Consider the following 14,076-nt stretch of genomic DNA (forward strand, 5'->3'; position numbering starts at 1 on the left):
TAGAAAATAATATGGATCCGTTTGTAAAAATAGAAAAAAATAGAATATTGATTGATAATTGCTTAACAAGTTTGATTCACATTATAGTCGGTCTACTCGCGAGTTGGCAGAGTCTGTCAGCACGATAAGGGCGGGCCACACGCATTTAGCGACAGATGGACGAGTTTCCTGAAAGCGAGACTCAACTGTTCGGTACCGGGAGAGTACCCCTTCTATTTCAACGAAATACGTGAGTATGCATATGCGCGGTCCTTTCGCGGCTTCGATCGTGACTACGCTCGAGTAGTTTCAAACGAGGGCTCTCGCACGCTCCTAAAAGGTCCTCGTAAAAGAGCCTCTTCGATTCTGCGCCGCGTTAGTTCCCACTTAGTACATATACCGCGCTCCTCTACTTTTTAAGTTTTCTGCGATTTCCGCCCGATATACTTTCGCGTTCTACGAAATACTGTAAGAAAGAAAATGCAATTTTAAAGACTAAAAGTTGCTCTCTTGAAAGAATCCGTAGAAAGAGTGACTTGGATTTCATGCTCTACTCGTTCAATACATACTGTAATTTACAATATGCTGTATATCGCATGTTGCAAAAAGTATATATATATTTAATGTAATTGTATATCTTTTTACATAAATCTCATTAACAAATTTTGTGCATAAAAATATTAAAATACAGGCATCAAAAAATGAATATTTAATAAAATATTTCATATTTTTTTTATATTAAAATATCTCAGAATAAAATATGAAATATCTCATAAACTATTGATTTTTTTATGACTTTATTCCTTGATATGCAAAATAATTTTGCTTTTACATGCAAAATGACTAGGAGAGAGAGAATAAAATTACGTTAAAAAATATTATCTTTTTCCATGTATAAAAATATTGATAACGTTAATCTTACAAAAACACATGTTATAAAAAATTTATTGCGTACATCATATTTCTGTCCTGAAAAATTTTTATTTGAAACATTTTTGAAAAATATTTTGACTTTGATATGCTTGGATGCTTGGAAAATCTTTTTTTTTTCTCATTTGGTGAAATACGATAATGATACGTAATGCAATTATACAAGCAAACTTGTGCAAAATTAAAAATGTATCTGTTTAGCAGTATTATAATAAGAACGCGTTCATATATTTAATATTTTTTTAATGTATCTTTTATTTATATGATATTTTTGTGCCACATTTATCGATTTTCGGATTTCTCGTCCATTCCACACGTACAACGCAATCGGATAAGTCACTCTAGCTATCTATCGTACAGTGAAATGGACTAATCTCGAGTGTGAAGCACAATAGCCGTGCACTATCGCGTTTAGGACCGGTAGGAATGGAGAATGAACGAGAGGAGTTCTCTATTCTCGTAGAATATTGTCGCCGCATATCGAATTGAAATCCCTATGCTTGCTTCGCGAAGTTGGCGCACCTCCAGATGTCTGAGAGATGCCGCGAAATCACAGGCTGCTCCCCTGATTGTTCGAACTTTATATCTAATCGCGGAACTAAGATGAGACTAATGATGGGACATGTTTATTAATGTCGATGATTATACTTGAATATCGTTTTATAAAATCGAATAAATGTCAAAAATCCGTAAAAGGAATTGATAACAGATATATAGAATTGTTATTAGAATCGAAAATTTATTATCTTAAATCTTTTAATTTGGCAATTAATGGCAATTGCAAAAGGGGAATATTTGGTTTAAGTGCGACAGTAGAACGGAAAAAGTAAAATGAATACCATGAAATTAAATGCCGACATAGAATCGTCGTTCAATACGTGAGCAATCGTGGAAATTAAATTCAGTAAATTGCAGATAATATTTTCATCAACTTCAATTGGACGGCCGGAGAATGACCCGTCTAAAAAAACCCAATATTCACTACGACTAAATCTTGCAAATTATTTTGCTGTGCATGTCCTATATGCATTTTGTAAGATCTACTTTTTTCTCATCATTCTAACCAACATTTCCTCAATCAAGAGATGTGTTTAGACTTTAGAGTGCTTGCACTTAGTCATTTATAAGACAAAACTTATTTCGAATAACTTTTTGTCTTATTTAGAGTCAACGAGCGATGTTACGGATGGTCGATACGCGGGGAAGTCCGCGCGTCTGGTGTATGGGGTTTTCACGACTCCGGTAAACTCCATCGGCGGCTCAGCTATCTGTGCATTCTCTATGGACAACATTCTCGAGGTCTTCCAGGGTGCTTTCAAAGAACAGGAGACTATAAACAGCAACTGGCTACGAGTACTTCCGGAAAAGGTGCCTGAGCCCAGACCCGGGGCTTGTGTTAACGACTCTAGAACACTTCCGGACATAACTGTCAATTTCGTCAAGGCTCATCCCCTAATGGACGACGCAGTGCAATCTTACTTTTCGTTACCTGTGATAACTAAAACCAGTTTCAAGTGAGTAACTCGGTCGACTAATATTTTCACTAATATTTTTATTAATATATATTTTTTAATAAATATTTTCGTCGTTTTATATCGTATATACAGTATCTACTTAAACACATTTTAGCCCAACACGTCTTTAACTTATGAATTTTTGTCAATTTTATTGAATTTTCTATCGAAAATTATTTTTAAAACTACTATTTCAATCACATATTTTTAATAATAATTTGATTAACGGCTTTGAAACACAATATGTCATTAACATACGAATTTTAATGTTTGTAGTTATAGATTTACCAAAGTTGCCGTAGATCCTCAAGTAAAGGCATTGGATGGTAAAGCTTACGATATACTCTATATCGGAACAGGTATAATTATTTATTTATATAATTATTTATAATTATGTACCAATTATTATATTTATATACATAATTATATACCATTATTATATTTATAATAATGATCAGTCCATTGTGTATAATAATAATATAATTATTATTATAAATAATGTGCATATTATATTAATAACGATGATTTATATTTCTGCGAGATTAACGAGATTTACTTGTTGCACGCAGATGATGGCCGCGTTTTGAAAGCGCTTAATACACGGTCACCAGAATCATATGACAATGTCGGTCAAGTTATTGTCAGCGACGTCCAAGTGTTAAGATTTGGTAAGTAAATTTATTGTGTAGTTGCATTATTGCAAGTTTAATAAAAAAAAAGAACAATGTTTTTTAATTTTCTAATTAACGTATGTATGTGTATTTATAAATATCGTATTTTTATATTGCATAATTATGTATATACTGAAGCTAATACAGAACTTGTTACCCAATTAAATATACATGTACAATGATGGTAAAAATGTACTTGAATTAATCACGATGTGAGCGAAGTCATATTAATGCAGAATGCGTTGTCGCATTGTCTTACTAAATTACGAGATATTTGGTAGTTAAATTTATAGGACGATAAACTGCAAAGAGGGACGGAGAAAGAAAATTTTGATGTATACGGCCAATTTGATTAGAAATAAATTGCAATGTAAACTATCTGAATTCGTTTGAATTTTCAGCGCGTTTGGTTTCGGTATAATCTTTTCGCACGATGGAATGTAGGAAGAGTATAGTCAAACGAAAGAACGACTCGGGATAGAATAAGAAATTCGATGCTTCTTTAAAAAGTTTCTAAAAAGCTTTACCGTACTTCTTATACATATACACGTTGTATTATTTCCAGTAAAAATTTAAAGAGATGTGCTTATAAATCACATCATACGGCAAATAACACAATATCCGTTTTCTCAGAAATATATATAGCAGCTTTCCTATATTTAAAAATAACAATTTAGGAAAGCGACATTTGAAAATATATCATGCTTTACCGTATTCTTTAAATACCCTTTTTTTATTTATGATTGAACTTATTATCTCTTTGTGTAGATTAGACATTTCCCGTTAAGTATACTGAAGCTTCCATCTCAGAAAACAAATATGAATAATCGTAAATATCTGTAATTTTTTAGAAAATTATTTTCATACATTTAATCATAAATTTAATCCTTTATTATATATTATTTAAGTGTCTTTTTTCATTTTTTAGTATCGTATCTAGATTGCAAACATACGTAAATATATATGTATATCTATTAGAAAACAAATAGAGAAAAAAAATTAAAATATATTTTATGCGATTTTGTAAATGTGTGTAAACGCGATTCATATTATTTGATATCACGATGTGCAATTCTTTGTTGCAGGCCAAGCGGTCAAAGACCTTTTGGTAGTTCACTTAGCTGGCGAAGCAAGCAAGCTGGTGGTATTCGCGGACTCTGAGATCCGCGCGGTTCCCTTACATCATTGTGACTCACCTGCTGCGGCTACTTGCAGATCTTGCGTCGCCTTACAGGATCCTCATTGCGCTTGGGACGCAACCGCGAACCTTTGCGTGGCGGTGCTGACGAAACTTCATGACAACGAGGCCGACAAGACGCTATTCCAAGATATCCCAACCGGTAGACACAGAAGCTGCGGACGCGAGCCAGGTACTGTCTTTGACATAGACTATATTATATCTTATTAGAACGCTCGGAAATAAATGAATTGTTCCTGGAAATTAATATTATTATGGTATACCGCTGTTTGATCGCTTGTTTAATGATTTTACGACCTGATCCTCTCTTCCGTTTTATTTTCTATTTTAATTTTCACTACGACGAATAAAAAAGAAGTTGATTTGAATGATACAAGTTCTCAAACTTTTGAAACTCGACCATTTCTACTTCTATCTGAATATTTCGAGAGTAGTTCATCGATCGGATTTATTTTTGATTACTGATTTAGAACAAACAACAAAATCGTGTTTACACTCAAACTTGCGTTCATACGTCAAATATACGAATTCAACATACAAATTTTAAAAAGTTTCGAGATTTTCGAAATTTCCTGTGCAGCTCGTCAAGAGTGTAGTCAAGCACTGTAGTCTAGTCAAACTTGTACGCGAACAATCAAGTTAGTTCTCCGCATGCAGTATTCGTTGTACGAAAGGAGGATCATAAGATCGTAAAACAGGAAATTAAAAATTTAAATATAAAATTGAAAGAAATAAGCAATCTTTTTGAAGATGGCAAAACTTTCTTGAAAGTTCTTCTACTAAGTGTATTTATTTTAATTACACTTCCTCCACTTTGTTCACTCCCTTCTCCCAATAAGCTTGAATATATAGCTGTTTTATTTTAAATGTGAAAAATGGAAGAGAGATAACTCAGCTAATATAAACAAACCTAATATATGGGGATCAAAATATGTGATCGGTTTTTTTTATGAACAATGCTTTTTGTCGAAAATGTTGCTAAAGAATATGTGGGCAATAAATATTAAGGACAATGTTAACTCTTTGTAACTCCTAATGAACATGAAACTGTTTCAGATCTGACTTTTTTCTGTTTGATTTTACACGAAATTTGATTTTATGAAAAAAAATCGGAAAAATGGAATTCGAAAAAATTCATTGTAAAACAGTATTTGTTATAAAAGGAACAAGTATATATATGTATATTAATAATATAACCAAAATATACGGGTATATTTAAATTTAAAAAATTCATTTTTTTCACAAAATATGTGTATGTTATAATATGCGTCAGGTCTGAAACAATTAAGTAATATTTTTCGCAAGTTCAACTATGCTAAGAATACTGCTCGCACGGCTAACACAGCTCACGATCAGCTATTTCATAGTATACACATGTATTCATGCGTACGCTAGGCGTTATGTATGTATATCATCGCAGCAGTTTCAAGTCCGACGTATCAGACATTAATAACGTTTAATACACAGCATGGCTTAAAACAGTATTTAAAAGTGAAATTTAGAAATTGCAAATATATGTGTCACATATATGAGAAGTTAAAAAGCAAGAAATTATTATGCGAAAGACAATATTAAATTAATTCGAAAGAAATGGATTTTAAATATTTTACTTCACATTCATGATGTACGATTGTCTAATTGTAAGTCTAAATCTAATGTCGAGTGTGAAGGCTACATACATGATTTCTAGTGTACGCTGCAATAAATATGCGAAATCATTTTGTACGTAATCATCTATCGTCTATCATCATATTGGTGAATGTTACTCCAGAGGTAACGAAGTCCGTCCAACCAGCGGTGGCGTCTGAAATTGGGCGCGATGAGCAGCCTGATGAACGGGAGAATGAAATCATCATCGAATTGGATCGGGAAAATCAGTACGGTCGTACACAGCCGCGGGCTAATGAGCCTCAAGGTAACCATCTGCGATATTGTCCCATCATCACATCACATCCGATATATAGTTACCTTCAGCGTTCGAAATCGAAAATTCCTCTCATACGCTTTAACAGTAACTGATTCTCCTCTCATGGTATTTTATTTCTCCAAAGCGGATTCATTTTTATGTTTGCAACTAATCTGTCTTATCGGTGGGCTAACATACAGAATGCTCTGTTATTGATGGCTTAACTGAAAAATTGATGCTTTCATATGAAAAAAATATATAATGTAAAAATATAAATATAATTTTTCTTTTTTTTATATATATATATATACACGAAGCTTTGTTTTTAACAGAAAATCGGATTTGAAGAAATAGAACATTATCAATATCTTCTCTATTTTAAAATTGCATAATTTTCACGTTATCAATTAATTTGTCCTTTAATTACGGTTCTTTGTTCTTCCCTCTTTTTCTCTTTGTTCAAATGAAATATAAAAATACAACATTCTCTATTTACTAAAATAAAAATATGCTTTAATATTTTACAAAAGCATTATTTAATCAAAATTATTTTCTGATATTATTTTAAATGCAATTAATTTTTTTCCGACAGTAATTATAAAGATCATTTATGTTGCGATTGAATTAAAACATTCTTTTAATTAAAAAGTTTTAAATAAAAAACGATATTACTGATTTATTTTAACTGTCATATATATTGTATATATTTTCCGACTTTAAAATTCTTTTGAAAACGAAGTCTCGTATAAAGAAACCTTATTATTCTATATTTTTTATATGGACTCTACCTTTTTGATATTGTTAAAGTATTCAATTTTGATCCGAATAACGAAACATTCTGTTGCATTTATTTGTATTTGTGTCAGTGATATGTCTGCAAAAATTGATTCTATCTTTATTGTTTGTATATTATTATTTAATTTCCTCATTCGCTTATTTTGTTGCTTTACGTTTTTCCTCTTCGTTCCGAACACCAAAGACAAAACGCGCGAGCAGTTTTCGCAAGAGACAATCCTAATATTCAGTGTTCCTCAACTTGTTGCATTTTGATTACAGGAGTGACCGTAACACCGGTGGTATATTCGGCTCAAACGTTGACGGGTGCGCTAATAGGGACCTGTTTCTGTTCTCTGGTGGCTGGTTTTGCCTTTGGTTTCTGGTTCTCTCAAAGGTTACGCGGATCATCATATCCGGAACCCTCCGAGCAACGACAACAACTCAATCGACTAACCGAGAGCTCGGAGTCGCCCGGATTCAACAACAAGTCCATCAATCTCGTGCTGAACGTGCCGCCCAAGAATCCAAATGGCAAAAACGCGAATTCGTCGGCGGAAAACAAGCCAGTGCAAAAGGTGAAGAAAACGTACATATGATACAGAAGGCGACACAGAGCCGTTTGAGGCTTGCCACAGGACCCGACGGGTTCTGGCGCATCTTCCACCTCCTCTTCCTCCGACCTCGCGGAATCGGACGAGCGCAACGACGAGGACGGCGATGACGACGAGGACGACAACGGAACGACGCCCACAAGCCTCACCACCGGTATCGCCACGGACCATACTAACAACACGCATAAGCCGGACGAGGATCACTACGAGGATCACTACGAGGATCACTACGAGGATCACTACGAGGATCATTACGAGAGCGTCGGGAACGATGAGGTCTGCACGCTCGAATACCTCGATGGTTACGATGCGCAGCAACGTTCCGCGGCGGCCCAGAGATGTACTCAGTACCACCAGTCCTCCGCCGAGTGCGCCGAGACGACACTGATGAACACGCCGAACACGTGCGAGCTTGAAGATTCCGGCGGCAGCGACAGCGCGAACAGTCTCGACGATCTCTGTGAGCGTCATCCCGTCATCGAGGACGATCTATTCGAACGGCACGGGGCGACGAGCAACGCGCGGGACCATTACATGGTGCCCACTCGGAGTCCGCGTGAATTCAACGAAAAAATCCTGTCGCTCTTTAATCCGCAGTTCCTGCCAAACTTCAACAACATGGTCACGTACATGGCCGCGCATAGTCCTCCTGCACCGCGATCTCAGTCCATAGCCCAGTACAGCAGGGAGGAGAACGACAATTTCCTGCTTAGGGACAGGAACTATCGTAAACGCGACGGCACGAACTCGGTGTGTTTTCGACGAGGACTGACTCACGAAGCACCGCGAGAATGACAATACTTTCGCATCAGCGAACGAAGCAGTTCGCCCTGTTTACAAGCAACATCTAGCAACGTGACTTTGTGCACCGAAGAAACTAGCAGTGCCGGAAGTGAGAAACTGTATATGTATCTTCTACAACATTACAAAGAAGAGCCGGGAACTGTCATGGATATGGTACTACGTGCAGCGAAACCCCTTCCCCCTCTTTTCCCGTAGCTTAATAAAATACATGACTGAAAGTTGCATCGGAAAACACTATCGTGATCGACGTAGCGACACGTAATAGTCAACGGCGAATAGTCTCGTGATAAGCCCAGGATCTACTTTTTTATGGTATTTTCAAGCTTTGCCAAGTATTGTCCGTCACGCGGTTCCACGCTCGCAAACACCGTGGAATCATGTATAGGATTCAATTTTGAAATTTTTTTTTTCTTTATTTGTCTCGATGATAATAATAGAGAAGAAGTCGAATGTAAGGAAAAGCGTATGCCGGCAACAACGACGACGAGATTGAACCGTAGTAATGTAATGTGATACCATATGAGGACTGTGTTCGTAGCAGTGGCCTGTTAGGTGCTTAGACTGATGCAAGATTAAACGAAAAAAAACAAAAAACACTGTGTAGAGACATTTAAGCATTCGCGCGAGAGACGAGGCGTGCCTTCCGTGTATTAATTGTTGGCAGATCTTGATCTATAACAGGAATGGAGTGTTAATATGGCCGGTATAGATTCGGGCAAGTGCCTCATTTATGCGTTTTGTTTAAGATATCCAATAGAACGGAGCGAAGAGAGACAGAGAAGGAAAAAGAGAGAGATCTAAGTAAGACTAATTCGAATATCGTTGTGCACTTATTGCCGTGCTGTGAGTACTGGTAATGAGCAGGAATACGGCCGAGAGCATGTTTATCAGTAACTTGGCTCTCGCGGGCATACATACGGCAACAGTATATAGTTTCTTCGAGGAATATGCATATTAAAAAAACTTATGATAGTGCAAAAATTACACAGACCTGCGAAATTAAAGGTCCTAAAAGAAACAAGTAGCAGAGTAGGGATTTCCTATATAATTTTGGTCCATCTTCAAATCTTCATAACTCGCTGAGAAAATATTAAATTATAATCAGCTATAGTAACGCCTTTGAAAATGGCAAAAATCAGTTTTTGGCTCATATTGCCACATGTATCTCAATGCAAAAGAGATGGTGAAAAATTGAACTCAGAAACTTACGTAGGAAATCATTAATCTGCTCCTTGTTTCTTTCTCCTAATTTCGCAGGCCTGTGTTATTATTGTATAAAATTATGACAAAGAGAAAATTAGAATAAGAATAGCAAAACTTATATAATTATAACTATTTATCTGCTGGCAGATTACAACTATGTCAGTAATCTGTTAGCTGATAAATGACAGATTCAAGCAAAACTTGCAAAATTTTTCTCAGCGGTTTTGGCTCTCTAGAAAATTAAGGAAAAATGTCGCACTAAATATCTATAAATTTTAAATTTACTATTTTTTATGTTTTTTTTTAAGTCAATAAAAAAATTAATCTTGATTCTATATTTTATGTTGATGCAATATTAATTGCATAGGATGTTTATGAAATGTCGCAAGTATTGTTTAAGAAAAGTCATACTGATCTTTTTATGTACAATTAATTTTTAGTTACCTTCATTTAGGTATGTATATATTTAATTTGTAGCTTAAATTGTTTACATCTCTACGCCATTGGTATGGCGACACACGATCCTCGAAGAAACTCTGACGAAAGGAATCGGAGAGTGCGAAATTATAGATAATGGCATAAACTGGTTCTGCTAGCGTTACAATAACGATTGCGTTATACGATTACACGCATGCGCATTTACTTGACAGCTCAATCGCGGACAGAGTGCCTCTAACAATGAGCGTTCTGAGAACTTTTTAGAATATCAAATACGGCAGAAAATACACTTTGGACATGTGAAATTATGAATCAGTTTGTGGATGAACTTTAATCCGCGCACCAGCAGTCTTGATTCATCATACAGATGTATGTCAATCAATGTCTAATTAATTCTTGCAATAATATATATCGGTATCAATTCATTAATTTGAACGTGCTAACAGATTTATTACGGGTTTTCTTCGTGTCTTTATTTACTCTTAATGCCAACGTTTACGTGAAAACAATGCTGTTCACTTCTTCACCAGGGCGAAAAGCAACCCGATACTTAAGAATGTAATTTGAAGAATGCTTCAACAAAACATGTTAAAATTAAATTTAAAACACCACAATCTGAACGCGAATAATACAATCTCGTACATGTGATCGAAAGGTACTTTCTGCCTTTTCATGCGCTACTTTCTCATCGCTCATTAACCAACACTGCCGCGTAAATTCTAACACGCCTCGAGCGAACAGTACAGTAGACACCTTACCGATTTTCACCGATTGAACGTTGGACGTTTAAAAGATCAGGGTAAAACGAAACGTTGTTCAAGTGCTTTTCGCGTTCGACGTTAGGGCTCGATGTAGATAGCCGCATGCATGACGGTAACTGCGTGCCGTGTAAGCGAGGAGAGAAGTCGTGTAAATACATAGAACTGTTTTTTATCGTTGAGATCATTTTAAACAAGATCGGAGGATTCATTCGTTATGCTACTCGTCATACGGGCAGCAGTGATACATTGATATTATACATACATTGCATTTTCATTGCTGCGCATATACATACATATATATATATACATATACATATAGGTATATATACATATGTGTGTATGTGTGTGTATATATATACAAGGTGTTAAAAACTGGCAAATTTTAAGGGAACATAAAATTGTTTGAGAAATAAACATTTTTTACTAATATTTTTTTCAAACAAAAAATATTGTTAGCAAAAAATGTGTCTCTTGAGGTCAGATTTATATTCCGCTAAAGTTTGTCTTTTTTAACCTCCTGTATGTATAAACAGACACGTGCACATATATACGTGTGCATTTATGCAAACACATATTCGTTTTTTAATTCGCGTGGACTACACTATAGTCTGCTACTTGGGAAAACGAGATGTATGTTAAATAAGAGAGGCAGCTAATTAGATTTATGCGCTGACTTTGTAAAAGTCTGTCTTTCCTTAAATAAATTTTTGCCACGCCCCCCGTTCGATCGCGATCCTGGCTGGCAAGCCTTTTACAAAATATAACGATGTTTGTGTAATAGAAACATCCGAACTAGGTACCTTAACACGAGATATATGACAGTAGAAAGAATTGTTATACATTAATATTTCTAAATTGAAAAGGACTGGAAAAGCATATAAATTTACATATGTATACAAATGTAATGTTAGAATACCATTTGCATATACGAATAATGTACATAAACAATGCTCTGTTAAAAACTGACTTTATCGTGCTTTTAAAGCTAGCCCTGTGTCATAAGAGCGAAGGGGAATGATTTTCCAATTATAAATAGTCTAGGAGCGTTTAAAGGCTTCTCGTACTTGCGTTAGCCATTTTATAATATAAAACGCGAGAAACTACAAGTAGATTCATATTAACATCAAGTCATAATTTATAATGGAATTGAACACATCAATAAATTGCATAGAAAAACATATGTTCAGATAAGATAATTCCAATACGTTTGCTATCAGCGTATATATCACATAAAAGAAGATGGATTTTCTTTTAATATCAACACGGAGAAATGTAAAGTCTCGAGGTCTTGGTAGTCTGTAACGAGATTATATTTTAATTGTCGACTTTATATCTCTTCTTATCATCTTCTATCGATTATTATGCACGTGGATTATCACGACAACACTCCGACGTTCACATAAGCCTAATTTGATAAAAATGCTGAAAATTATTTATAAAAAGATATTTTTATTGTATTCGAAATAAGAAATTTGGCTTCTATTAGGATCAATGCAAAAACTAATAAAATATCACAATTGTCTGATGTAATTGTCAAAAGAAAATATGTTTCCGGAAACAACATATTTGGACCAGCGGAAACCAAGTTGAGAGTCAATGTACAGAATTTTAACCAGTTAGTTTAAAGAATTGAAATAAAGAGGCAATATACATAGATACATCTAGCTTGCGCAAATGCGAGAGAGCGACATCGTTGTTAGTAAATACAATATAAAATCGGGCGGCTTTATAATTTTAGATTATTATTTGGTATATTGCGATAGGAGAAAGGAAACGTGAATAATGCGACGAGCGTGATGATATGAAGCACGAACGAAGACAGTATAATTACGTGACGCGGTAGCCGTAGACTGTATCGCTCGCATTAATTAGATAATATAATCGCGACATTCCATTAAAGCCGGGACTGCCAACCGTTTAATAAATACTGACCTGGCAGTGGGCGGTGCTGCGAGGAAAGTCGATAATACATGTAGATAATTAATTAATGTCTTTTTATTCATACCTGAGAAATAAAGATAAAAACGATTCAAACTAAAATTGTTTATTCTACATCACCGTGTCGAAGCGTTGCTTCCAATAGACCGGCGACTTGTCACATCTTGGAGCAATACACGAAGAACGCGTATTATTTAATTAATCGAATATACATCTTGTACTATCTAAATATTTAGAAAGTCATTTTCAGAAAGTAAAACTGAGTTATTTGAACGTATACATAATTTGTGCAAAAAATTCGCAAGCTTAACTTTCAATTTAATTTTAAGGTAATCCTATGTTTTGGCGGAGAGAAAGTTTTTAGTCGCTAAAACCATAGAACTTTAATGAGTTTTGTTTATAATGTTATATTTTTATGCTGTTTTTGTGTGACAAAAGAAATTCAGACAGAATAAAATTAGCATGAGAAAATTTCTATGTACAGTTACTGAATGTTTTTCGAACGAAATAGATACGTATTTTTCTTAATTGGCACGCAACTATTGAAAGAGCACAACGAAAGCAAGTTCAAAAAATCTAAATGTATGTCAATCATATTAATTAATTCCTGCTGAGCGCTGGATGGCAGTCCGGGCACACATCTTTGCTGTGCCAACGCAATGCGCGTCTCTTTTATGTATATAATATTGTAATTCTAATTAATCCTTTAGATAAAATAGCTAAAAGCGTCGTACGTTAAACAAAGATAACATCCAACACCTTCATCGCTGATTGACGTAATATTTATTTATCATCAATTAAAGAATTGTTTCGGATAAACGTTATTCACTTTCAGAAAGCATACACGATATATTGTGTACTTCTTGTTTATAAAAAATTTTTACAATTGTTTCAAGAATAATATCATTTATTTATTTAAATTGACTTTTTTGCCTAATTAAAAAGTCATGTAAAAAGAATTTAAAACTGCATTCAGTAATCATTTCGATTTTTGCAACGAGTGTAAGCAACATTTCTAGAGAATTAATTAGATAATTTAACCTCCCTCTTTCTCATAATTTTGTAATATTAATTCTTAATATTAAATATCTTATTATCATTTGTGATCATCATTATTTTCAATTTTTCTTCTAAAAATTTTTTCAATATTATCGAACTACATTACTTCAAGAGAAATCTTGTGCTTTAATCGATTTTTAAAATAATTCGTAATTTAAATTTCAAAGTGTGTGTTCAAAACGTTTTTTATTTCTGTCATTTTATTTCTGTCAAAAATATATTTCAGAAATTCAAATGTTTGAATAACAATTGTCCAGCATAAAAGATATAATAGTTTTGAAATATTT

At 34.5% G+C, this 14,076-nt stretch overlaps 1 protein-coding gene across 2 annotated transcripts in view; it reads left to right on the forward strand.

The window, feature by feature from the left end:
- The window catches only part of LOC105450002 (semaphorin-1A-like), a 204,588-nt gene extending 196,983 nt beyond the window's left edge, over positions 1–7,605 (forward strand). Inside the window, exons 9-15 of one of the 2 annotated variants that reach the window (XM_011689537.1) lie at positions 88–229; positions 2,075–2,423; positions 2,700–2,782; positions 2,993–3,091; positions 4,180–4,464; positions 6,064–6,207; positions 7,255–7,605. In XM_011689537.1, coding sequence (XP_011687839.1) covers positions 88–229; positions 2,075–2,423; positions 2,700–2,782; positions 2,993–3,091; positions 4,180–4,464; positions 6,064–6,207; positions 7,255–7,571 — 1,419 coding nt within the window. In that variant the 3' untranslated portion in view covers positions 7,572–7,605. The remainder of the gene's footprint in view (positions 1–87; positions 230–2,074; positions 2,424–2,699; positions 2,783–2,992; positions 3,092–4,179; positions 4,465–6,063; positions 6,208–7,254) is intronic. The other variant, XM_011689538.1, reaches the window with a different exon arrangement.
- Positions 7,606–14,076: the final 6,471 nt, after the last annotated feature.

The sequence above is a fragment of the Wasmannia auropunctata genome, unplaced genomic scaffold, assembly GCF_000956235.1.
Source record: "Wasmannia auropunctata unplaced genomic scaffold, wasmannia.A_1.0 LD336069.1, whole genome shotgun sequence".
NCBI classification, from domain to species: Eukaryota; Metazoa; Arthropoda; class Insecta; order Hymenoptera; family Formicidae; genus Wasmannia; species Wasmannia auropunctata.